Below are 24,575 nucleotides of genomic sequence, written 5' to 3' on the forward strand. Positions count from 1 at the left end.
TTCAACATTTTATTTTAAAGGTGACTTGCACAGGCAGAATATGAAGAAAGACTTGCTATATCATGCTTCAAGATCTGAAAAGCATATTCCTTGCAAAAGAAAATATTCAAGTTGCAAGCATGAGATTACCTAGCCTGTTTCTGTGGGATCACAAACCAAGGTGCTGAAACCTACAAATAAATGTTAAATGTACTCTTAAACATCGATTTCTGTTAGGGCTTCTTTACATAAATCCCCAACAAATCTTCAGAGGGGAAAAAACTAAAACACCACTCCATTCATGAAACTAGTATTCCTCCTCTAATGAAAAAGTTCCCAAAATGCACAGCCTATTCTGTACTATCAAAGTTTGCACTTCAGAGACAAAGACAAGTTTCTGTACAACTTAATTTGAATAGATCCAACATCAATGCCTAATACTGTGGTGATTACACTGCTGAACAGCAAGTCCACAATACCTGCAGTAAAGACCGCAAAAGCCACAGAACCACACCAGAGAATTTGGCCAGTGCATGAAAAAGGACAGAGGCAAGAACACGAGCAGGGGAGCAGATCCAACAGCACAGATTATATACATCTACAGATCTTGCAGAAGCAAAAAAAAAAAAAAGGTGGTCTTGAAAGAACTTCATATTCTTAACAGCATTTAAAACTGAAAGACAACAAGAGGCTTGTCTAAGGAAAGGAAAAAATCCTTTGTCGTGTCTTGCAAGAGTTTTCTCCTCCTTTTGCAAGGTACTTTCAGAGCAAATTTAATGCTGGGCTAGCAACCTTGGAGACCAAAATACTTTGCTCAGCTAAGAGATCAGCAGGAATGGTGATGGCAAACTTTCCAATCACAACCTGCCAATGACACCTGACTTTGTAACAGAGATGTCCAAGTCATCAGTACATACAGCTTTTAAGGCACAGTATTGCCAGTTTTATTATGTAAATCTCCAGCACAGCAAGTTACAAAGTTTTGTTCTGAAAGACCAGATAGAGGTTATGTCCCAGGCCAGCCAAAAGTACTGGCAGGTTCTAGCTGCCTTCAGTTTCCAAACTCAATCAACTAGATTAAGACATCTTCAAAAAGCATCATTGTTTACTATACAGTTTGGGTCTTGTCTCCTTCCCAAAGCAGCATGGGTCAGCACAATTAGAAGCCCTTAATCTAGCAATTAGGAAATTAGAACCAGAAAAGCATAAATAGCTTAGTGAAATCTGGTGTGTGGAACCAAAGATTTCTGTTTATGTGAACAGCCTTCCCATAGATGAACTTAAAAGTGAATCAACTAGAAGGAGGCACGTTTCCACTGCCATCTCTAAATTGAAGCAATCAGTAAGTTACAGAGAACATTACTGCAATAAATCAACAACTGTGTAGCAGTCTGGAGGGATAAACAGTACACCTGGTATCCAGTTCCTTCTGTTTCAGACTGGGAAAAACCCACATAAACTATGAAATCTACAATCTTCATTCAAGACTTCCTGCATATCTCAACTCAGGCACGTTGCTCTACAAAGATACAGCTGCTCCGCATGACATTCCCAAACTACGTAACTAGTCTGCAGTACTTTTACAGACAGAATGCTCTATTAATAATATAATGATGGTGACCAAAAAAAAGTATTAAATCACAATACAGAGTAAAAGCTAAAAGAAAAGTGTTGCAGTACTAAGGAGCCTGCCAAAACTAAACAATGACGGGCTAAAGCAGACACGTTCATTCACCAGCATCTAATGCAGAACACACTTTTCCACATCCCTTTTGTTTGGGGATGTCAAACCACAAATGTCAATTCATGCATTGATTGATTACTGATTTTTCATCTGCTAGCTGTGGTGACTTGTGCTCTAATAACTTTTCTACTGGTAACGTTTAAAATATGATGACAATATCGAGAGTGTTACTGGAAATGAGACTTGCAAATGACTGGAGATGGACATACCCAATTGACCCTTTAGAGCTGTTTGCCCGGACACAAGTCACTATGATGCAATCTTTCTCTCGTCCCTGGAATGCATCCACTGTATCCACTTCTCCCGGGCTGTTGAAGAAAATATTGTCAAGCCATTACATTGTTAATTGGATCTTTAAGAAACACACTGATGCAAATGGCCTAAACTATCCTGAGCGATCAGCTGTCAAAACTATCCAAACTTAAGTTTCTGCTTCTGAACTTGAAAAGATTTAGTGTATGAATATAAAGCAAAATTTGCTTTTTGGAGGCCAGGATCATTGCTAAAAAGCTGTTTGGTTCCACATCGCTTGGAATTTTAGATTTTCTTTCACATCTGCTACACTCAAAGCAGCAATACACTCAAAGCACATAGACAAGCAATGACTGAGAAATGGTACAAAGAGACCACATTTGTTTTAAGAGAAAAGATTGGTAATGTCCTTCTTTAAAAGCATGACCTAAGTACAGATTTTGGCAATATACACAGAAATTTAGAAGTCTTTGCTGTCATTTTAGGAGGATAATCAAGGGACTAATATACAAGAGCCATTTCCAATTTGAAACATCATGGTTTATTTACCTGCTATTCTTATACACTCTGTCTAGCTCCTCTTGAATTTTCTTTTTCTGTGCACTGTAAGGTGTAATTATTCCGATGCGACGAAGACCTAGATCCTTCCTTTTTTCTTTAATTGTTCTAATTATTTCTAACACCAGTTTCACTTCTTGGGGATTACTAAAAGAGCTGAACAAGAAACGAAGGAAACATTAAAAAAAAATACATTTGACAGCTTCTGAATTTGACAGTTCAGCCCAATTGGAAGTGAAATTGAGATTCAAAGACCCTGCTTTGAACGTTTTGGAGCTTCCTTCATACAGATGCTCAAAGACCTTTACAAGCAGGCCCCAACAAGGTACTAACAATGAGAAATGTTAACCACGAAAGGCTATATGTTCTCTTAAAAATTATATAGCTTTGCTCTCCTTACAGAATATACAAAAGGGAGGACCAAGCCTGCCATCTTCTGGTCTTACCTCAGCATGCAGCTGTGAAGAAAAAGTACCTGATTAAAAATAAATAAATACATCAGAAACTCAAACCACCTCTCGAGTTAGCACAGACTGTAAGGATTCATCAGCATCTAGCAGACAGTCACAACAGGATTAAATCTATTTTCAGATAAATAAATGAAAACCCCATCCACCACCACAAATCAACTTCAACTTCAGTAAAATTTTTCCCATAAATCAAACCAAATCGAAAATGCAGTTCTGGCTACCTGATGCATATTGGAAACAATGGAGGAAAGAACACAGCTTTTCTGCAGGTGACTGATTCTCAGCACATGAAAAATTTGGCAGAGTAGATTGCAGGACTTACTCTTTGTCACGCTCCTCACGGCCATCTCCTACATCAAAAACGAGATAGGGCTGGAACGGCCACTCTGACGAACATCTGTTCTCTTCTGTTGCTCTGTAAATAAGTTTTGTCACTAGGTAACCATAAGAAACCGATGCATCATTTATTTCCACCATCATTTTCATAAAAGCAACCTTCAGCTTTTTTCCAGAGCTCTTAGTTTTCACTGTTACCTGCATATACTGAAACTTAAAACTCCATGCAGTAAGGAGTATGCTCATTTTAAGTGAACAAGTTACATACCACAGCTAGCACTAAGAGATTAAATGCAAATCTCCCATTAAGCATCTTCTCCCACAACCTCAAGAATTTTTAGGAAAAAATTCCTGATATGAAAAGGCTTATTTGAAATACCCTCTGCTCAGAAATCAGAACAGACCAGCTACTCACTTGTCAGTCTTTAGAGTCCTGCCATAAACATAACTGGATGGGAAAAGGCAGATGTCAGGGTGCATTCGGTACTGCACAGTCAGCTGCACAACTGGCAGACGTCGTAAAAGATTGTTCTGCACTTGCTCTTCCAGGTGATTCTGCAGGCGTGCCATTAAGGACTGACCAAAGCCATACTCCTGAGCTTTCTGTCAGAAGGAAATACAAGCGATTTCTGGGGAATTAGGTCTGAATTTCATGATAGGAATTAGGCTTTTTAGACTTGAAACTACTCGATATTTTGGTTTTGTTTTTTTTTTTTTAAAACACTGATGAAATGACAACTACTTGCACTTCATTTTTCCATTTGCATTTGTCCTTTCTGAAATACTGAAATTTTAAGCGCAGTCATAATGAAAAGTGAGGTCTCTCAGGTGGGAACTCTAAATAAGCAACAGCTTCAAAAAAAAAAGTGCTTCTTAAAAAGGCAGTCCAATTTTCCTCTTTTCTTTGTCAGGCATTTAAAATACTTCTCTTCACTGTCAGACCCAAAAAAACAGTATGTTCATTCTTAGAACACACTGATAGGGCAAGAAAGTCCTCGCACAAACAGGTAGGCTTCATCCTACGTTCCTTAAGGAATGTGACACTGGATAAAGCTCACATAATGAAATAACAGAGCCTGCAGCAATGTGAAGTTGATCACAAACGAAGTACCAGGTTGCCCTGAAGTTTGTGTTGCTGTAGCTATTCTTACTGGTGCAAGAGATTAGTTTCAAGTCTACAGAAGTCATATTCGCATCTACATCAGCTTTAGTAAGACATCTGAAGGCAGTATTGATACAGGCTCCACATAACAAACTAAACAGGAATTGCCTGGCAGTGTAAAATGCCATAACCTGATAGACACTGTGATCTGACTTTCAAGTGTTACTTTTTTTCTATGTTTTTACAGGGTTCTTACACTATACCCACCAGAGATAGCATAAAAAGAATACAGTTTAAACACTTACTATTGATTTTATAGTGGGAGGGAGCTGTCTGGGATCTCCAACAAGGACAAGTTTATTACAGCGATGAATCAGCGGAATCAGTGTTTCAACTTCACAGGACTGCCCTGCCTTTTGTATATGTAAATAGGACAAAAAAGTAGAACTTGTAAGCAAAGGAGTGGAGGTACGTAAAGGGTTCTGTAATACAGCCAGAATTAACACAATAATGCTTTCTAAGGCTTCCAAAATAAAAAAAGATTTTTCTCTAGTAAAAAAAAAACAACAGATTATTATTTTATGATTAAACATGCAGAGCTTTCCCAACAGATATAAACATAACTCAGTCGTGTAGAGACCTCTATAGCAAGAACCACACTCAAGCCATGACTTTTAAACAAAAGGCGTCTGTCACTAAAGCATCACACAAGTCAGCACAAAAAGCAATTAGTATTTATTCTTTCTTCTCGTTGCTCTGTGTGGCAGGACAGGCTGGTTACCAGATAAAATGTGGGGACAAGGTCGTCAGCCCACGTCATATTACATCAGCAACTAGCCACAAGTAGCCTAAGCAGAGAACAAGAAAGACTTCAAATGTGGAACAAGATGCAGTTCTAAGTAGCTTTACTGACCTCGTCCACAATGACACAGCTGAAAGGATCGAGTCCTTGCCGCCAAAAAGCAGATTCTAGCAGACCTCCTCCACTTGTGCTCAGTGTGCAGCAGATTATATCAGACTCCAGGATGATATCTGTCTGTACCTTCAGAGAGTGTCCCCGAGCCTTCAAGTACAATAGAACACCATGTATTCTCTTCTCTTTTGGCTTTCATGAACCACCTTCAAGCAATTTTTAACTGCCTGGACAATTCTAACTGCCAAACCAATCACGAGTAATAGGTCATCCCACTGAAACTTATCTCCATGATTATAAACGAAAGTCACAAAAGTTGACTCGACTAAGGAGTACTCTCACTTTCAATCACAGATCAGTCCTACTGAAGTGGCAAACCTTTGCTTCTACAATTATGCAGTCTAACTTTGTGTTTGCTATCAGGTTTGTTACGTGGAGATTGGCACTCTCCTTCCAAGCACAAAAAAATCTCTGGCTGTCACTTTCCTTAGAAACATTTAAACATACCTCAACTCCAACAAGACTGCAAGAGGCATGAAAGTGGTGATGAATATAGGTCAAATTAAATGAGGGTTGTGAGCTCATTTCTATCTTCTTCACCCAAGGTGTTACACTCGCTTTTAAATCCACTCTTGAAGAGAGAATTTTCAAATCATTTTTCTCCTCAAGACACTGCCAGAATATGCATGTATCTCACATCTGGCTATCCACAACTTAAAGCAGCTGGTCTTTTCCCTCTTCACTTACAAATACTACCAGTTACAGCACATCCAAATCTTCACCACAATTAAAGGATACCAAGTATCCAAATACATTAGCCGAGGTTTATTAAAGAGCCCTGAAGATAAATTCCTACCTCTTTCAGCTGAGAAGCAAGTTGCTGTCTCTCCTTTGAAAGTCTGCCAATTTCATCATCTAGCATTTGATTCTACATGAGGGGAAAAAAAAAAAGAATCCATGTAAATATCAGGAATAATTAACAGCACATGTTCTACTTATCTTTCTTCCTCCCATACCATAATTCATTTATCATTCAGACTGGTCCAGACTGTCTCTAAATATCAAACGTGTCTGAAGAAGTTGATAAGTTTCTCAGAAAATTGTCAACATATTCACACTTTGCAACACATGATACTGCATTCTCACATTTCTGTGCAAACAGAAAAATGGTTTACCCTTAGAAATCTGTAACTTGAAAACAAATGCCAGTTCTTTAAGCAAGAAGATGGAAAACTTCCAAGTGCAAAACATTTAAAATCTCAGATTTTAAGTCATCTTACTACTTCCAGTTAAACAAAACAAAGCTTTGAAGCACACAGTGAAATTAAATAATCAATAAATGTGGTTACACTGAGAACTAAAGGGTGGGAAGGCTACTGGGCATTAGAGCAATAGGTTCCATAACTGAGCAGCTGAAAACATCAGTAAGAACAGACACGTAAGAAAAAAATCCTTGAAGTAAAGTTCCTCATTCCTTTTCCTGGATGACTTTAAGAGTTTTTCACTCTTTGGATACAGTTAAATTAAATTAAAAAAAAAACCAAACAAATAAAATACTGTCAATGTATTACCTCCTTCTTTTCACATCTGTGCATGGCACGCTGACGAGAGAGCATGTCCAGCTTTTCATCCAGAGCTGCTTTTTTCTTCTGAATATCCTGGTCACGGTCAGTTGGCTTTCGTTCTATAATAAATTGAAGGAAAATATGCAGGGGGAATAGTTCAACTGGTTACAACAACAGCGTTACATTATTAGGAATGAACAAAAAGTCATTTTTTGTTGCAGTTTCCTTTTTCGTATCGAGGTTTTATCTTGGACAGTAAAATGAAGATGACACACTTTTCTTGGCTCCAGCTGTAGCTCTCAAATGCTGCACAGTAATATCGTTTAAAAGGAATGGTTTTGACATGCATTTATGGCTTAATTTCTGGGGGTTTTACTTACATTTTAGGCCGTACATATGCTGAATGCTTATGAAGCACTCTGGCACGATGTGCTACGTTGCAGAAAAAAAGTCTTTCACCTGATCTCTTTTCTTAAAGGACATATAGTCCCAAGCGTATAACATCATCCAGCTCCTAATTAAAACTCAAAGAAAAGTCCAATTTGCACGCTACTTACTCATTCTATGTTCAACTTGCTTATCCAGGCTAAAAGCCCGGACTTCACTGTTGATTGATCTTTCAGCACCCAGTCGCACTAATTTGATGTCACCGCAGTTTCCTGTTCACAAAAATCAGAGCCAAAATACTTTTAGATTGCTTTAATTATCTTTGCACTTTAGAGAGGGAAAAAAAATAAAAATCAATGTAGCAGTAGTATTACTGTATTCAAATTTTTAAGAAGTACTCAAAAGGTGGTGATTTGATAATAACACTATGAGGAAAGGGTAAATGTCTACATAAAGTGCAATTTACTTAAATTAAAAAATACATCTTTTTGAAAAGCACACTAACAATGGTATGAGGACGCAGCATCAGTCATGACCTGCAAAAGAAAACAGCTGTACAGAGCAACATACAAGTATTACACCTAACCTGAAGGAGGAAGTGTAACAACTGGTTTTGTCTACTTAGAAACAGATGTCTAAGTAGAAACAGATTTATTTTTTTTTTAAATAAACCTTACCCAAAGGCTCTTGTCTGTTTTGGCATTTTTCCTTAAATGCAATGATGATCTTTTTCATGAGTTCGTCAACCGCAGCATTGGATGGTGCACAAACCAGAAAACGGTTTTGCTTGATCCTGGCATTTTTCCTGCTTGTTTTCTCATTCCTAGGGTTCTGCAGATTAATGAACAATAAGCCAAGACGGGCTCTTTAGATTGTTTTCACTTGTATTTGAGAAGTCAGACTGCACATTCAACTCAGCATGCAGAGGATAGGGACTACTGATACTTAACATCTTTTAAGGTAGGCCTTCCACTGAGTACAGCAGGTAATCCAAACAATCACTATTTGCACAAACTCCCTTCAACAATTATCTACTTGATGCTAATACAAAAAACATTAAATTGGACAGGCCCAATAGCACTTTTAAAAATACCTTAATATTTCGATATATTAATTTTAATAAAATGTTTATACTACCAATTTGTATGTTCAGCTTTTTTTTGTTGTTGTTAATTTTCTAAGTTCTGTAAAGCAAATGTTTTCCAAAACATCCAAAAAGTATTATTTCCAACATTACAGCCTATTCTGTTCTGGTTTCATTAATTCAGCTTAATGAATTACATTCCTAGCCATTACCATCACCGCTCTTCCATTTAGCTTAAGCTACCACTGACTTCCATTGGGAAACCAAACACCCGCTCCGGATGGCTGCACCACATTCACCTACCTCTCTCAAAATACGAGACAGAAGTCCAACTATAGTTTTGGACTTCCCAGTTCCAGGTGGTCCATGTATAAGACAGATTTTGGCAAGCCCTGGATGTTGCTTTACCATGGCATAAGCTGTTTCAATGGCTCTCTTTTGATCTTCATTGTATTCATTCGTACAAAACGTCTGAAAGAATCCACAGGAAAATATTCAGTTAATGCTGACTAAGCATTATATAATCCCAGAACGTTCCCCATCCCTCTAGCTAAGGCTCACAAAAATCAAAGTGCATGGAAGCTTTTGTTACTAGGTTTGCTCTAGATGCATACACAATCCTGACTGAAAAGTTGTAACGATGCTTCCTCTATACAGCTTTATTTTGTGTTACCTTTCTCACACTACACTTAACTTCCTGAACAGACCACTCCAGCAAAGAAACAAAGGCATTTGTTGCACCTGAAAAAATTCAGCATCATCTCCATTCACCCAATCAGCCAACTCCAAAAAGCAGAGCGACTCAGTGCTTTTGAAACCTTTCTTTTCACCCTTGGTCATCTCCAAAATCAGCATGCGGAATCAGTTTTGCAAAATTCACAAGATCCAGTTGCCCACTTGCCATTCCTATCACTTCTCTTCTAGGCATAGGACTTACAGAACTTTCTGAAGCTACAGGCAAATCTCTTGGACAGAAATCATTGTAACTTGGATTTATGATGGGCTTAGCCAGGGGACTCCTGCTCAGTAGTAGTAGACCTTTGAATGCCCGTTGTGTGGGCACTAGGGAGCCAATCACCACACACTTCACTTGATTATTTATGAAGAATGACAAATTTCCTCGAGTTTGCACAGAAAGATGACAGACTGTATGCTGCTCCTTTTGTCCTATTAAAAGAGAAGGGAGGAGGAATGACAAAAATTGTTAATTCAAAGAATATTCAAAATGTTTACTGTAAGATATTCAAACAAGTTATGTAAAAAAGTCGTCAGAATTAGGAGTTGCCTTCTATTAGACAACTAATTCTTGAAAAAAAAAAACTGTTTTCACTGAGCAGCATTAATCTTGATACCTGGTAAACCTCGTACTTTGCAGCTCAAGTTACAGAAGATCGTGAAGATTTTATGCAGTGATGTCACAGAAATTCATGACACCTCATATCTAACAACAACGCACTCCTAAAGATGCACAGCACTTAGCTCTTAGTTTCTGCTCTTACACAAAGTAAGAACATCTGTATAGAAGTCTGCAGAAAAGGCACAATTAGCCAGCCAGTCTGTATATTGCATTGCTGGCTTTTTACAAAGCTTCTAGCATGTAGTAAGCATGCTGACACAACAAAATTTCCTCTGAGGTAACTGCTGCATTACAACCCTCATCAGCCAGCTCTAAAGAAGCATTTCACGGTACCACTTTTATTTCTGTCCCAGTTACTTACTTGTTAAGCAGCCAGATGCACGAGAAAATCGCCTCACAAGACCAACGTGATTCACTGGATGGTTCTCTACCTCGCTGTCTTCCCCAAAGGTGTCTTTTCTCCTTTGGCCCACCAGAAAGATTAAGTCATCCTCCTTTGGATGGAGCTGCTTTGCCAAATCACTTTCCTGAAGATGAGCTACCCAAAAAACACATTTCAAAGTTAGAACTGTAAAAGGAAAACAGGCACAACTACTTCCTGACTAACAAAATGCTACAGTTCATAGAATCATAGAATGGTCTAGGTTGAAAAGGACCATAATGATCATGTAGTTTCAAGCACCCTGCTACATGCAGGGTTGCCAACCACTACTGAACCGCATAAAAGCAGAACAAGTGAAGGATTATTTTATTTGCTAGAATAAGCTGAAACAAAATTCCAAGTTAGTGAGGGGGAAAATACCCCAACACTATGCAAATAACTTTCATACTGAACCAATCAAGATGAGGCACAAGTTCCTTGCAAAATGCTTATTTCTGTTCTGTACATTCTGTAAAGAGCAAATTAAAGATCCTTTCAGTATGTAAAGCAATTAATAACTTTATACATTTGGTGAAGCAATCACAGAAGAACAGCTGACAGGAATGGAGATGAGCTCCTTCAGCAGTTACATGGCAAGAGCAGATAGAAAAACCAGAGGTAGCAACATCTGGATTCTTACTACACTGACTCAAGACATTGCTTTCAGAGCTGAAGAACCATATCTGTAAACAAAATGTATCACCTTCTAAGAAATAAAGAAGACAATACACCTTATATTCACTCAGTACATCTATATCTGTATTTTGAAAACAAAGATAAATAGCAGAGGAAAAAATAAGCCATCACCCTACCTTCCTACAGTTATTTTGAATTCACGTATGACACTCAACACTTACTTCATATGCTTATTTCTACTCGTAAGTACTTGCTCGTTATTAGGCATTGTCCACTTGAAAATAAAAACCAGGCCTTGCTTGAAAGCAAAGAAAAAAAAACAAAAAAATCACACCAAACATCACACTTACCTATAAAATCTGCTGTATTCAAATCCGCACAGAAGTTTTGTAAGTGGAAATAGTAACACTTCTCTTTTGTCTTCTGGTTTTCTATCCACTCCTGTGATAGCTACATATTAAAAAGTAAAAGCTACATAAAAACACTTAGAAGGATTTAGTGATTCAGAAGAACGGCTTATCATGACTCCAAGTGCTGTCAAACACGAGACATACACAGCAAGAGAAAATGCTTCTACTTTTCCTGCCATTTCAAATATACCTTTCTTTCAAAGCCCTTTAAAACAAATGTGGGTTCTCCTGCCTTGCCTCTTCATACATACCAACATTATCCTGGTACTGACTTAAGACTTTGGGGAAAAAAAAAAATTATTTCTACCAGAGAAGAGAGGCAATGACTAATCTTAAAAACACAGTTCTTTAATTAAAGGAACTCTGTTTCCTATTAAACTATCATATATAGATTTCTTTGGAAAAAAGTATTTCCTTGATTAACCTACACTCTCATGGTAACTTTTCAACATTAATTTAAACTTTCTTCTTTTTTTCTTTTTTTAAACAGAGGCTGTCATTGAAGAACCTCAGTTTCTGAAATAAAAATTGTTGTTTTAAGCTTTAAATGTTATGAGGAGGAACAGTTTTTAATACCTCCTATTGTATGTTACTGTGAAAAAACAAAAAAGCCTAAGTATTTGTCCCAAATCCTTCCTGTTCAGATGCATATCCGAACCAATCAAGAACATTTTTGTAATGTAAACAGCAAACATAAAACAGTTCTATATCTCTTCCAAAGTTTACTAACTAGGGTTGATTAAAACAAACTAAGAAAAACTTACTGTTTCAAAGGCATTTAGCATCATCAAGGGAAAAAATGTATTAAAATAGTCATTGTATCCCTGAAATCTGATGGGAACAGGAGCCACTACAGACTGCAGGAGAGTATTTGGAGGTCCAAACTGGCCGGAGTTTGCAAACATTTCATAAGTCCACTTCAGAACTTCCTTAACAAAAATATTATGATCGGGCTGCTGAGCGCCAAGAAAGGAAGAACAATGTTCTGCTCGGACAGGCCACCTGGAAATATTTGAAGCACTGTTGACCTGTGTATTTCGTGACTGGAGAACGTTATTAGAAATATGAGGTTGAGGAATATTACTGAAACTTGGAGCCCTGCATGTTTGATTTCTTGTTGATATAACCTTTTCGCTTGGTGGTCTCAACACCGCAGGTTTTGCTATGCTAGCTCTGCTTTTTGAAGCTGGAGGTTGTTTTTCAATATCTTCAAGATCTTTGCTGAGCGCTGCATTTCGTGAAGAACTTACTGAGCTGAAAATTTTGGTAGTGGAAGGTTTTCTTGGTGGCAGGGAAGAAGGCTTGGCAAACAAGTGATCTGATTCTGAATTGGTGGCCGAATGCTTGCTACAGGACTCTCCTGTTTTTTCCACTTTTTCCATGCAGTCTTTGTACTTGCATTTCACAGCGGTCAAGGGTTCTTTCTGCTGAAGGCTTTCAGTGCTATCTATTTCCATTTCCTCTGCTCTTGTACTAGCTGTAGTATCGCCTTCAGTATCTTCCTCCTGGGAACACAATTCCATATCCACAGGATCTAACTGAGTTAAAAATAAATTATCATCATCATCACTGTTTTCATCCGGTTTACACTTATTTTCCTGTTGAGTGGTCATCCCAGATTCAGGCTCGACAACGCAACCTCCTTCTGGTTCACCTTTATCATCTCCAACAACTGCAGCAGAACATAGACTTGAATCCACAGGTACGGGAGGAACCATTACATCGCAATCTTTTGGGTTTTTTGAATCTGAACAACTAGAGACAAGTGTAGTTTGTGCAGCCTCCTTCTCCACAGAGACACTAGTAATTTGTCCTCTCTCATTGACAGAGGAATAAAAAGTCTCTCCTATTTTTTTTTCTCTTTGCTTTTCAGCAGACGGTTCATCAAAACGTTTAGCCTTTTGCTGGATAGAATTTGTATCCATTGTGCTAACTTTTTTGCTTCTATCCTCAGAACTCTTCGGAACGTTTTTTAGTCGAACACTTTTGCTGAGCCTCGTCTGCTTTAAAAACTGAAGGTCTTGGCAAGCTAGCATTTTTTTGTTAATTTGTGTAGATAAACTCGGATGAGCAATTCGCTTAAGTTTCCCTTTCTGTGCAACTCCAACCTTCCCTGCAACTTTACCATAACTACGCAATTGAGCTAGACTATCTAAAGAGCGCTGGGATAATTCAAATGCTTTACGGGGTGCCTTTTTCAGACCAAGTTTTTCCACTGTTGATGTTGGTGCAGGACACTGCCGAGCTTTCTTTGGTGGAACAATAGCAGGCATTGTCCTGCCAGGCTGCATTTTTCTTAATGTGCTTTGAAGTAGTCTTTTAGTTTGTGTTGTATTCGGAGCTGTTGTTTTAGGACTTCTCTGAATAGTTCTTGCTACCTTAGATTTAGCTATATTTTTAGGTGGGCTCAGAGTACCTTTCTTAAGCGCCAATTTTGAAGCTAATGAGATATTGGATGTAGAAGCTCTGGGTTCCTTCAATTCTTCATTCAGAATTAAGTCTTTATCGACAGTACTTTCATCAGTAGAATTCTCCAGTTCATCTTTTGCATTTTCTTTAGTAGAAAATTCTTGTGACGTTGAATTAGTTGCTTCTGTATTATCAGTTTCTTTCTGATAAGAAGCATTATTTATCTGCTCTTCTTTCCACTTTGCTTCTTTTTCCATGGAATCACTACTTATATAATGCTCATCATAACCCCAATCATTTGTGTGATCCATCAATAAGCCATCTGAAGGACTTCTAGCAACTGATGCTGAAACACAGTCTTGTTTGTATTCTTGAGTATCCTGCCAAGCTGAGAAGACATCAGCTTCCGTTTCAAACTCAAAGTACTGAGAGTCACAGTCTTCAAGTGGCAAGGGAGAGTTTGGCATCTTTGATTCTAATTTGCTATCTACAACATCATGCTGTATTTCTGATATAGGCTGCTTTTCAGGACATGTATTTTCATTCATTTCTTTTGTTTCCTCACTGACAGTAACTCCATTTTCTTCATCAGAAGAGTCTAAAATTATAATGATTTTATTGCCATGGCAGTCCGTATCACAGCAAGACTGGTCACTCTTGGCATTGTTGGAGGGTCTTACAGCACTTTTCACTTTCCTTTTAACATCACATACATTATGATTCATTGAGCTTTCCTCACTTGACTCTACAGGAAAATTGACACTTTTGGCATACGCAGCTAACGACAATTTACTGAGTTCTCTATCAATCTGGGAGTTTGTTACAGTATTATCTCCTGAAACTATCCTCACAAAATCCTCCTCTTCCTTCCCCTCTGAATTGCTTTCTCTCTTGAAATATTTTGAGCATACTACCAGTCTTTCACTTGATTCACACCTGATTGCCAGTGGACTGACTGGAAGAGCAGGGCTGGATATATCTCCCTTATTTTCAGAGCTAGATGGAACGTGACCACTAACCGAACTTTTAATACAAGATGTCTTTGAAATTTGACCTTTACAGTCACATTTAACTATGTCACTTAAATTAGGCTGTGCTTGGTCTAAAGTTTGTGTATTACTGTCTTTAAGACAGACAGACTTCAACAACGAACTTGAGTCATCTTTGGTGGATACGTTTTGCAGTAAAGCGTCACTAATACCTGGAAGCAAAGTACTGTTATCTTTGTTTTCTTGCAAGCCAGGCTGATTTTTAAAGAAGCTGAAGCAGCCGAGTGACATCTTTTTTTGTTCCTGCTTTATGGAGACTGTCCTGCACTGACAAGTGCTTTCCTCCCATGTACTTTCAGAACTCCCTGAAATATCTGCTGATTCTCTGTCTTCATTTTCACACACAGTATTTACTCCCTGATGCGTGCAACAGTCTTTCCTCGTACATGAACTGCCAGTGCAAAACACAGGTTGCTCTGCTTCTGAAGCACTTGTTGCAGAACTGCAGTTTTTCAAATCTGCTATTTGAGGTAACAGTCTAGAGTGCCGTTCAGTATTGTGAGTCTGAAAACGAAGATGCCCAAGTCTATGTGCATCTTCTTTATACTTTGAAGAGGAACTAGGAGACGCATTTCTTTCCTTAACAACTGAGCTGTAAACATGCTCTGGAGAATCAACACTAGCTTGAGCAGATAGATACATTGGTGATACAGCTTCTGGTTCCTGTTTGTTTTCCAACACTCCACGTCTTCTAGAATTCGAACTCTGAATACTTGTATTGAAGTACTGATTACCCATATCACAATTCCCTGACATTAGATCATTGTTCCTATTATCCTGAATTTTCCCATGCATTTCTTTTGCAAATGACTTCGGCGGGCATTTGCACTCCTGAGTTGTCAAGTCACTAGGTTCCTTTTTTATATTTACCAAGAGGCAGTCTGTAGAGGTCAAGGATTTTGAATTTTTAGATGAATCTTTACAATTCTCTTCCCAGGCACTATTTCTGCCAGTGAAAGAGTTCTCTTGACAATGGTCATCCTCACCTTCCTTTGATATGAAGGCAAATGGTGAACAAAGGTTCTCTCTGCCATGTACACTCATCTTATATCCATCACCAGGTGCACTCTTCTCTTGCTTCAAAGAAACAGTGGGCAAAGTTGTAGAGTTTGCATTGTTTTCTGCAGATACAGAGGTATTCAATTCTCTGCTCTTTAAACTTCTTATAACCTGCTTTAAACACATTTGTAATTCCTGAGTTTCTTGGATGTTCAGCTGCCAACCTAAAGATAGATTTCCTCGCAGAAGGAGATTGAGTTTGTCTAAGTACTGCTTGCAAAGAGCTTGCTGACCGATCTGATAGCCTTCTCTAAGAAGGCTGCGTATCAACTGCACACAAGCACGCTGCACAGAGTTAGAAGCCTGTAAAGATACTGCTGATGAACCTCTTGCATAGCTGCCAGCTGCTTTTTCAGTGCACCGTGTAAATGCAATCGCTGGAAGCTTTGCACATCTCACCACTGCTTCCACCCATTCTTGTGAGCTAAGCCACAGCAAATGCAGGCACTTTTTGTTTCTGTGTAGTTCAATAATTGACACCAAGATCAACAGAAAAAATTCAGAGACTTTGTCACACCGCTGGATTCTTTCGTTGAGAATATCCTTGATTTCCGAACAGAGGTAGTAAATGACCTTTAGTATATACGCCATACCCAAGTCCTTGAGATCCATTAGTGACTGAACAAAAGGGATGAACCACAGAAACGTGCTGTGATGGATACGCGTATCTCTGCCAATATCAGACTGAAGTGCATTAACCAGTGTTTGCATATCTTCATACATGTTGGGGCAGTAGTCAGGACAAATAGCAGTTTTCCACCCACTATCCTGAAAAATAAATTCATCACACATTATGATCATTATTCACTTCTTCATATTTCCATCTGTCTTTTTTTTCCTAGCCATAGCTGTTATTTTCTCACACATAAGGGATCTGTTATTAGTTAACATAAGTCAAAATTGAAATGAAAAGACCAAGAAAATCAAACTAATATACACAAGAGAAAGTAATTCTTAGAGTAACTTATGAAGCAAATGTAGAACTGTATTTCCTTTAAAGAAAACATTTTAAAACCTTCCATAAAAGTTATCACAATGACACAATTTAATCTCAGATAATCAGCTACCCTATATTTAAAGCCTTTTGTTTCTCAGTTTTTAAATTGAATTCAGAGTTTTCCTTCAGGTAATGATGTTTGCCTCAATCTCAACACCATTTTTACTTTTAATAGAATCTCTGCCTAATTCACAGACACGTTCTTCTTTCCTTTTGCACCTTAAAGTACCAGAAAAAGGAAGTGGCCAAACCAGCTGCTGCTTAAGGCACACAATATTGACTTAATATTTTTTATTTGTAACATTAGGAACATTACTAGTAGAAACAGAACACATTCCCCTCTATATTTAGTAGATGATTTAAACTGACACTGTCATTCAGTGATCAGAGTTTAAAAAGCAAGTAAAAAATATAATTGTTAATACCTTTTCAGGCTTTTCTGTGTTATAAGTATATACAATCTGACTGCAAGTAACCATTTCATCATTATAGTCTGTCTTCAGTTCAGATTTTGTCCTAAAAAGAAATATTAACCATTATAGATTCCACACAACTAGCAAATGATTAGAAAGCCAATCGGCCAAGACACAGATTTCATTATTCAAACATTGACCACGACACTATCAGAACTTTTCCTAGCTGTGTTTTGTCACTGACGTTAAAAATTGTGAGAGCTTATTCAGTCCTGCTCATAGAAGAGTGGGGAGGCGGGGAAGGGGGAGGAACTGCCTCAGGAAGAAGAGTTTTCCCGTAAGACATGGATTTAAATAGAACAAACGCCCAGAAAAACTCAATTTTCTTTGAATTTTCAATCCATAAATGCAGCCAAATCATGGCTATTTGGCAACCCTACCAATAGCTGGAGGGCTGGAACTAGACGATTTGTAAGGTCCCTTCTAACCTAAGCCATTCTATGATCGTAAAGACAGCTCTACAGTAGTAATAAAAATGACCTCTTATTTAAAAAAAACACACAAAAGTTACCTTTGAAAGCTATTGCGTATATTCTTTATTTCATTTTTGTAGCTCACACTGTTGATAATGGTTTGAAAGGCCTGGACAGGATCAACAAGCTGACCCCACACTTTAGATCCAAGGTGATCCAAAATAACCATGAAGCAATTCAGCGCTGGCCAGAAGGGGTCAGCAGAATCATCTGAAACAGTAATAACAGGGAGAATTGAAATGCAAGAGTTCTGCGTGCTCTTGGACGAAGCCAAAATTCTTATTAGGGCTTTCGTTCTGTTTGCTTTTTAAATAAAATTAATATACATTTAATTTGTTGAGTAAGTTGCAATTATGCTTTTTAACCCCAAGAAAGAAAAATTAGGAAAAAAAAAAATCAGCTTAACTTATCTGTACAGAAGGATACTGCTTATGCTGTATTTGATCAACAGGTACCTGGATAACTATGATTAGCACTTCTCTATCCTGATAATCCAAAAACCAAAGTCTACAACATACACCTCTAGGACAACTTACTCTTCAAATTTAAGATAGAAGCAATTAATTTTCTTTCCTGTGTGTTTTTCCTTCTTTGTATAAGGTAATACCATATCCTCAACATATGTATTATGCTCTATAAAGAGCTATAAAGATATTTATGAATATCTTTATAAAGAAAATTATTTCTATGAAAGGGCAGCCCTAGTCTTGAGCTCATGTGCTTTTCTAGAGCTATGCCATGGCACACAGGCTACAATGATGGTCCAAGGGCTACCAGACTAAAATCTAAAGTCTAAATAAAATAGAGGCAAGAATCAGCTTTTTAAGCAAGTCCAAAAAAGCCAAAACGTGTTTCTTTATTTTAGTGTTCAAAATTCTAACTTTACATCATAGTGAAATGTTCATTTCCATACAATCTGCATATTACATGAAAATGATGTGGCAGAAATCATCAATTTTGTTCTCTTAAAGCACTGCCATCTTTTCTCTGATTAGGAGTTTGTTATGAATGTCACTTTTCAGTATTTGTCAGTACAGGCCACATATTGCAGAATACTGACCATCTCCCAGGACAGAAATAAGCCTCAAAGTTGAAGTTGTATCACCCCAGCATTACACCGCTAAAAAAACTCAACTAAACAATAAAGTACTATGCAAAATAAAAAATATAGAAATGAATAACAAGCTAGAAACTGCCTTAATCTCAGCACTAAAAATTAGTTACCATCTGCTTCTTTCTCCATGGTGTGAAGTATAGACTGCATGAAGTCATTCTGTTTGTCTGGGCCCAGTAACAAGGAGTCCATAGCTTGTTCTTCCAGTACCGTTAGCAGCATACAAATCCCTGCAAGAAAACAACGTTTCTGTATGTTTCTGAAAACCTGTTTTAAGTTTCATCAAATCAAGGATTTTCCAAACACCACCACTGTTATAACACTCAACCTGAGAGGCTAGGTAGTTAAATGTTGCTCCCAAACTACTGCAGCTGTGCAATGTTCAGTTTCTCCATTTGACAAGCTCCAAAAGAAACGGAATCTACTTGGAATAGCTCTGACTTGAAACAATTGCTTACCAGACAAGACAGATTACAGGTACAAGGCTCATTTCTAATCAGAAATACTCACCTAGCCAATAGTTCTTGTAGTTGGTAGTATCATATAAATGGGATGGCAGAAGAATGAGTTTACCCTTTTCAATCACTGAAGATCTGTAAATATCTGGACTCTCAAAAAGCCCCAATTCAATAACTTTGAACAAGCAAGTCAACACTTCCTGTAAGTCATAGTAATCATCCCTGTCAACCTTCCCTAAATTCCTTGCTGTTAGGATGGCCCATCGACGAATCTAAGGATTACAACAAAACATATACAGACAAAAAAAAAAAAAAACACAGACAAAAACACTTAGAATTTGTTCTAACATTATTTAAAACCAAGTTCCAGGGGAACAGAAAAAGTGACTTACCACTTCATTTGGGTGTACCAAAAATAGATAAATTCCTGGATATTTCTCAAAAACCTGGAAGGAGGTGTGACTTTCTTCCATTCTACACAGCACTTCCACACAAAGCTCACCTAAAAGGAGAAACATATTTATAATAAAAGCAAACTTATAAGCTCACGAAACAAAACAAAAAAAAGTAGTGCTTCGGTTTAGCCACTATTTGCTATTTTTGTCTCCAGTAAAAACAACACCACGCCATTCCAACTATATGCTAGCAGATACATACTGACTTTCTCATGCAGCAGCAGATATGGGTATTTCAGCACTTCCAAAAGTGGCACTCGCAGGTTATTCTCAAAATCTGGGCCAACATAAACAGGCAGCTGCGTCTCCCCATTCTCATCCACTATAAACAACTCATCATCTTCTCCAGCTTCTTCTCTCATGGATTTTTCAATGTGGGCTATGAGACGGGAGGTTTCCAATTCCAATAAAACCTATCCAGTGTGGGAGAGGGAAAAAAAAGAATAAATCAAACTAAAAAATATATATATTGTTTTTGCAAAGAAAGTCATTAAGAATATTACTACAAGCAGAAACTCTGACCAGATTTTCAAAATGAAATTGCAAAAGCTTCTTTTCAGGCGTGGTATGCAACAAAATTTTGAAGTGGAATTCAGCTTGTGCAAATCATAACATTCTCATTCCAGAGATAAGATTAAAAAAAATGATTAAAATTAAAAAAGAGCGGCATTCAAACTTCAAGCATTTTCTTAACTCAAACAGTTCAAATAATTATTTCAAGCCAGAGGCAAAGCATAGCATTTTGTTCCACCGGCCACCATAAAGAAGCTAATGATACAGGAAAAAAAGCCATATTCAAAAAATAGAAAAACTGATTAAAAAAATCTTGTTTTCTCATGTATTTTGTGACATAATAGCGTAAGAGTGAGAATATAAACAATGTAAGCAGAATGACTGACTTGCTGAATATTTGTCTGGGATTCTTTCCTTATAACATCAGACATCTAAATTAACTGCTCCAAGCAGACATCAAGGTTACATCCCACAATCAATACGCACAGAGAGGCACACTCAGCGGTTCAGTCACTCCACTTCCAACATTCACACAAGTGGGATTGCCCTCTAGAGGGATGCATTTTTGTGGACTTCTGAGAAATCTCTTTACATAAAGAGCAACTGTTTAGACAAATACAATACGATTAATCAGCTACAAATACTCCTTTTGCATACATACAGACACCACACAGAAATAAGCTTTTCAAAATACACAACAGGATACTAAAAAGCATCTTAAAATAACAATTTTGAAATACTTGTGATTGTTCCTAAGTCAGTTTCACATTGTTAAAGACTGCCAGAGAGTCAGACAGGTACCTCAGGTTCTTGCTTTATTCAAATATTCATCAGCATACATACTGGGCTACCACCACACAGGCAGAGCCCCAAACTTGGATTTTCTACACACATATAGGTAATGATTAAAGACTAAAATGATGCATTGTAACAGGAGACCTCATTCTCTGTTCCCCTCAGCATATTTCCCACCGTCCATTCCCCTGAAATCTCTTTTTGCATGAGTCAAAAGCCATGAGCTTATCGGTTTATCTTCATCACATCGTTTCATAGTATACGTCTTTCTCACATCCCGTTCATTCTGTTGTCATCAGATTCTTCAAAAGTTACCCACTGAATACCTCTTCTTTTCTTCTATTCTATCTGCCATAAGATTTTGGCCCAGACTTAGCCTGGGGCTATACAGAGGAGGAGGCCCATAGTCTGAGGACTACACGGCCTTGTGAGCAGCTTATATTGTGACTTCTGTGCTGGAACACAGACAGGTTTTACCCAACCCTGTTCCTGTTCCTTTTTTGGAATGTTTACTAATCTCCTACAAAGCCCCCCCTGAGTTTCTACGATTATGACTATCTGATCCCCAGTACCTCTAAGCCTTTTACTTTTTTTCCGTTAAGCTAATTCCTATCTTGTACACACATGCAAAATCAGAGCTCTGAAACTCGAACACTGTAGGAAATCGTGAATGAAAAATGAAAGCGAAACAAAAAGAGGAAGAAATCAAAACCGAATAGAAGTCAATACATTAAAAGCAGAGCTTTTTGCTTGGCATACAATCTCTTGATTTGCTTCAAGCTATGATTTCTAATCAACTGCAACTTGTCAGTGTTGCTTTAGTTATCACTGATTTGAATATATGCAAAGCAAACAAGTCTCCTCTTAGGCTTTGCTCTATGCAACGAAGTGTAAAAAAAAAAAAGCATAGCTAAAATTCAATATACCGTACTCCCCAACACAGTTCCTGCAAAAAGCTCCCCTGTATACTGAGGACAAATCACTGAAGCCCCTTCTGAAATCTTCCATCAGTTTCAAGTTCTCCTTGCTAAGTAAAGGCTGAAAGTCCACTACCTGATGCAAGCTTGGCAATTTCTCCCTTGCTTTGTGGTATTCAACCACACACTCCAAGCAGTAACAGAGATCATCGTTGGAACCTTCAAAATCTTCTGGGGACAACTGTTTAGAAGCATAGTTCTTCAGGTATTCGGTGGCATCAAGACCACTCGGTGTACACCATCGACATACGTTCATTCTTTAGAAAGAAAGAAAAGGAGATCAACAAAAGTCTTAGGACTGAGAATGGTCAAGTATTTTCTTCCAACCACAATAGCCCGTTCTTGATTTCAGATAACATAGACACACGCAACTAAACAAAGAAACAGAGTATGTGAAAAACATTACACAAAAATTACAGAAAACTGCCCACTGCGTGACAAACATTAAAAACACAGACACAGCACTACAAAGAAATCACATTACAGTCTTCAAACTATCAAACAGCGATGCATGAAAACCTGCTTTACATACCAGTAAGCCCTTATCTAAGTTTATGCACTTCCATGTAGTACAAAGCTAAATTTCAATATAATTTTGCTGGTATCTGTGAAATCTAGTTCTAATAAGTACAAGATTTAATTAGCTCTTTTCTTTATCACCTGCTGAAATTTATAGGTCAACAAATCCCCACTGTCAAAAAGTAAAGGATATTTATGCAAAGCTTTCACACCTATTATTATAGTGAGGAAGCATCACGAAACCTTCACTTAAATTGTTTCTTCCAAAAGCAGGATTTCCTCACCTAGAAGCAACACAGCATCTCAGATCCCACTGCTTCTAGAGAAGCATGAACTCTTGGCCTGGTTGCATAAAAGGAGCACCGGCAACTGCTGTTACTCAGCACAGCAAGGAACACAAAAGTGAAACCTAGATGAAGTAGAACCATACATCTCCCCACATGCAACACACCCAAAACAAAACAAAGCACGAGCAGCGGTGTTTACCTTTGGAAAAGGAAGCGATTTGCTGCAGGAGCGCTGGGTCACATGGTGGGAAGGCCTCGGGGCTGCCCTGCGCTTAGGGCCAGGGGTTAAGGCGTGCAGCCAGAGCTGCCCTCGAGCAGAGCACAGCACATCCCATCTGCCGACAGCCGGGTCCAGACTGTACTTCAAAGATCTTGAGGAAAACAGGAGGCGTCAGAAATCAGTACGCTGCAGGCTGAGAACGGCTCCGGTTTCCGGATTAACAGATTTTGCCTTTACGCTAAGCAATCCTTTCCCGAGCTGCTAAGTATCGTTTGTAAGTTCTTTCCATCATTCAAATGAGGGCAGTACGATATCTGCTCACTTTGTTCTGACAGACACGCACGGGTTTACCCACATACCTCAAGGAATATAGCTGCTTAAAAAAAAAAAACAAAAACAAAAAAAAAACCCGCACACACGAGCGCCCTCCGCCCCAGCCCGCGGCGCTGCGCTCCGCACACGCCGTAACGGCTCCCGCCGAGAACCCACACCCGTCCCACGAGAACCCCCGGCCTCGGCAGAAATCGAAAGCAGCTTTCAGCCTCTTCCCATCTCAACCACTGCCCAACCCCAAGCCCACAGCGCCTCAGGAGCTAAGCGGGCCCGGCGCTACCTCCACAGAGACAGCGCAGCTGAACGAAAGAAAAGGGAGAGCGAAGGTCGGAGCGCGGTTCCTCGGCGGGCGCGGCGAAAGTCAGCATCACGGGGCCGAGGGAGCCCGCCTCACCTAAGCTCACCTCAGATGGCGGCGCCACCCGACCCCATCCGCCCCGCCTCACAGCGCGCCCCGCGCTTCCGGTCCGCTGGCGGAAGTAAGCACCGCGCGGGCCTGGCCACCTCGCGGCCTTAAAGGGGCTGCGGCCGCGGAGAGGTGGAAGCGCCGCGTCGGGAGGGGCGCGGCGGGGAGAGTGACGGATCGGGGAGGGCTGGGTGGTGTCGTGTGGTGACCGAGCCCCAAACTTGAGTTATTTAAGAGCTAAACTAATAAAACCTGTGATCAGCAGTCTGAGACTAACAGCACCTGGGAGAAAACTTCCCCTCGAGGCCTGTGGTGCAACGGAAATCGCCCCAGCTGCAGCTGCTGAGAGCTTCGATGCGAGCAGCACCCTCTGCCGTCCCCCGGGCCCTCCGCAGGCCGGGGCCCTGTGGGGCCGAACGGGGATGGGTGGGTAGCGCCTTGCTCCAGCCCACCCCTAGTGCTTGTGCACACGGACAGGAGAAGGAGGTGAAAAAGGCAAGGCCGTGCTTGGCCTTTCTGCTGCACCCTGTAACAACTTCTCATCTTTGAGGCACGGCTCTGCTCCAGACAGCGATAACCCAGTGGGCTCTGCCCATGATAATGACAGCTAAGATTTCTTTCTACAACACCATTCGGACCATCAGTGCACTAGGAAAATGCTTGAAGATTTGTGTCTGTTTGAATCCCCTGCATTTTTAAGGACTAACATGCTTTTAGACCCAAAGGATCTGTCCCACTCTGTTATAAACAGAGCCTGACGTAGAGCTCTGTCAGTGTTATTCTCCTACTGGGTCAGGGAAGCTTTTGGGTGCTGTTCATTTTTT

General features: G+C 39.2%; 1 protein-coding gene across 1 annotated transcript; it reads right to left on the bottom strand.

Moving 5' to 3' along the window:
* Window positions 16,343-23,830, bottom strand: SETX (senataxin). The gene is made up of 9 exons (XM_021414157.1): window positions 23,626-23,830; window positions 22,992-23,163; window positions 22,063-22,243; window positions 19,904-20,114; window positions 19,639-19,748; window positions 19,299-19,518; window positions 18,899-19,018; window positions 17,713-17,884; window positions 16,343-16,499 (listed from the first exon to the last, which is right to left on the bottom strand). The coding sequence occupies exons 3-9, from the start codon at window positions 22,240-22,242 to the stop codon at window positions 16,343-16,345; spliced, it is 1,170 nt and encodes a 389-aa protein (XP_021269832.1). The 5' UTR covers window position 22,243; window positions 22,992-23,163; window positions 23,626-23,830.

This window comes from Numida meleagris, chromosome 16, assembly GCF_002078875.1.
Source record: "Numida meleagris isolate 19003 breed g44 Domestic line chromosome 16, NumMel1.0, whole genome shotgun sequence".
In the NCBI taxonomy this organism is placed as follows: Eukaryota; Metazoa; Chordata; class Aves; order Galliformes; family Numididae; genus Numida; species Numida meleagris.

Bases quoted from the DNA above. Each gene is read 5' to 3' on its own strand.
- SETX (XM_021414157.1), bottom strand. From the start codon at position 22,242: ATGAACGTATGTCGATGGTGTACACCGAGTGGTCTTGATGCCACCGAA. The intron at 20,115-22,062 runs GTAGTGGACTTT...CACACTGGATAG, and splicing joins AATTGCCAAGCTTGCATCAG to GTTTTATTGGAATTGGAAAC. The intron at 19,749-19,903 runs GTATGTATCTGC...TTCTCCTTTTAG, and splicing joins GCTGCTGCATGAGAAAGTCA to GTGAGCTTTGTGTGGAAGTG.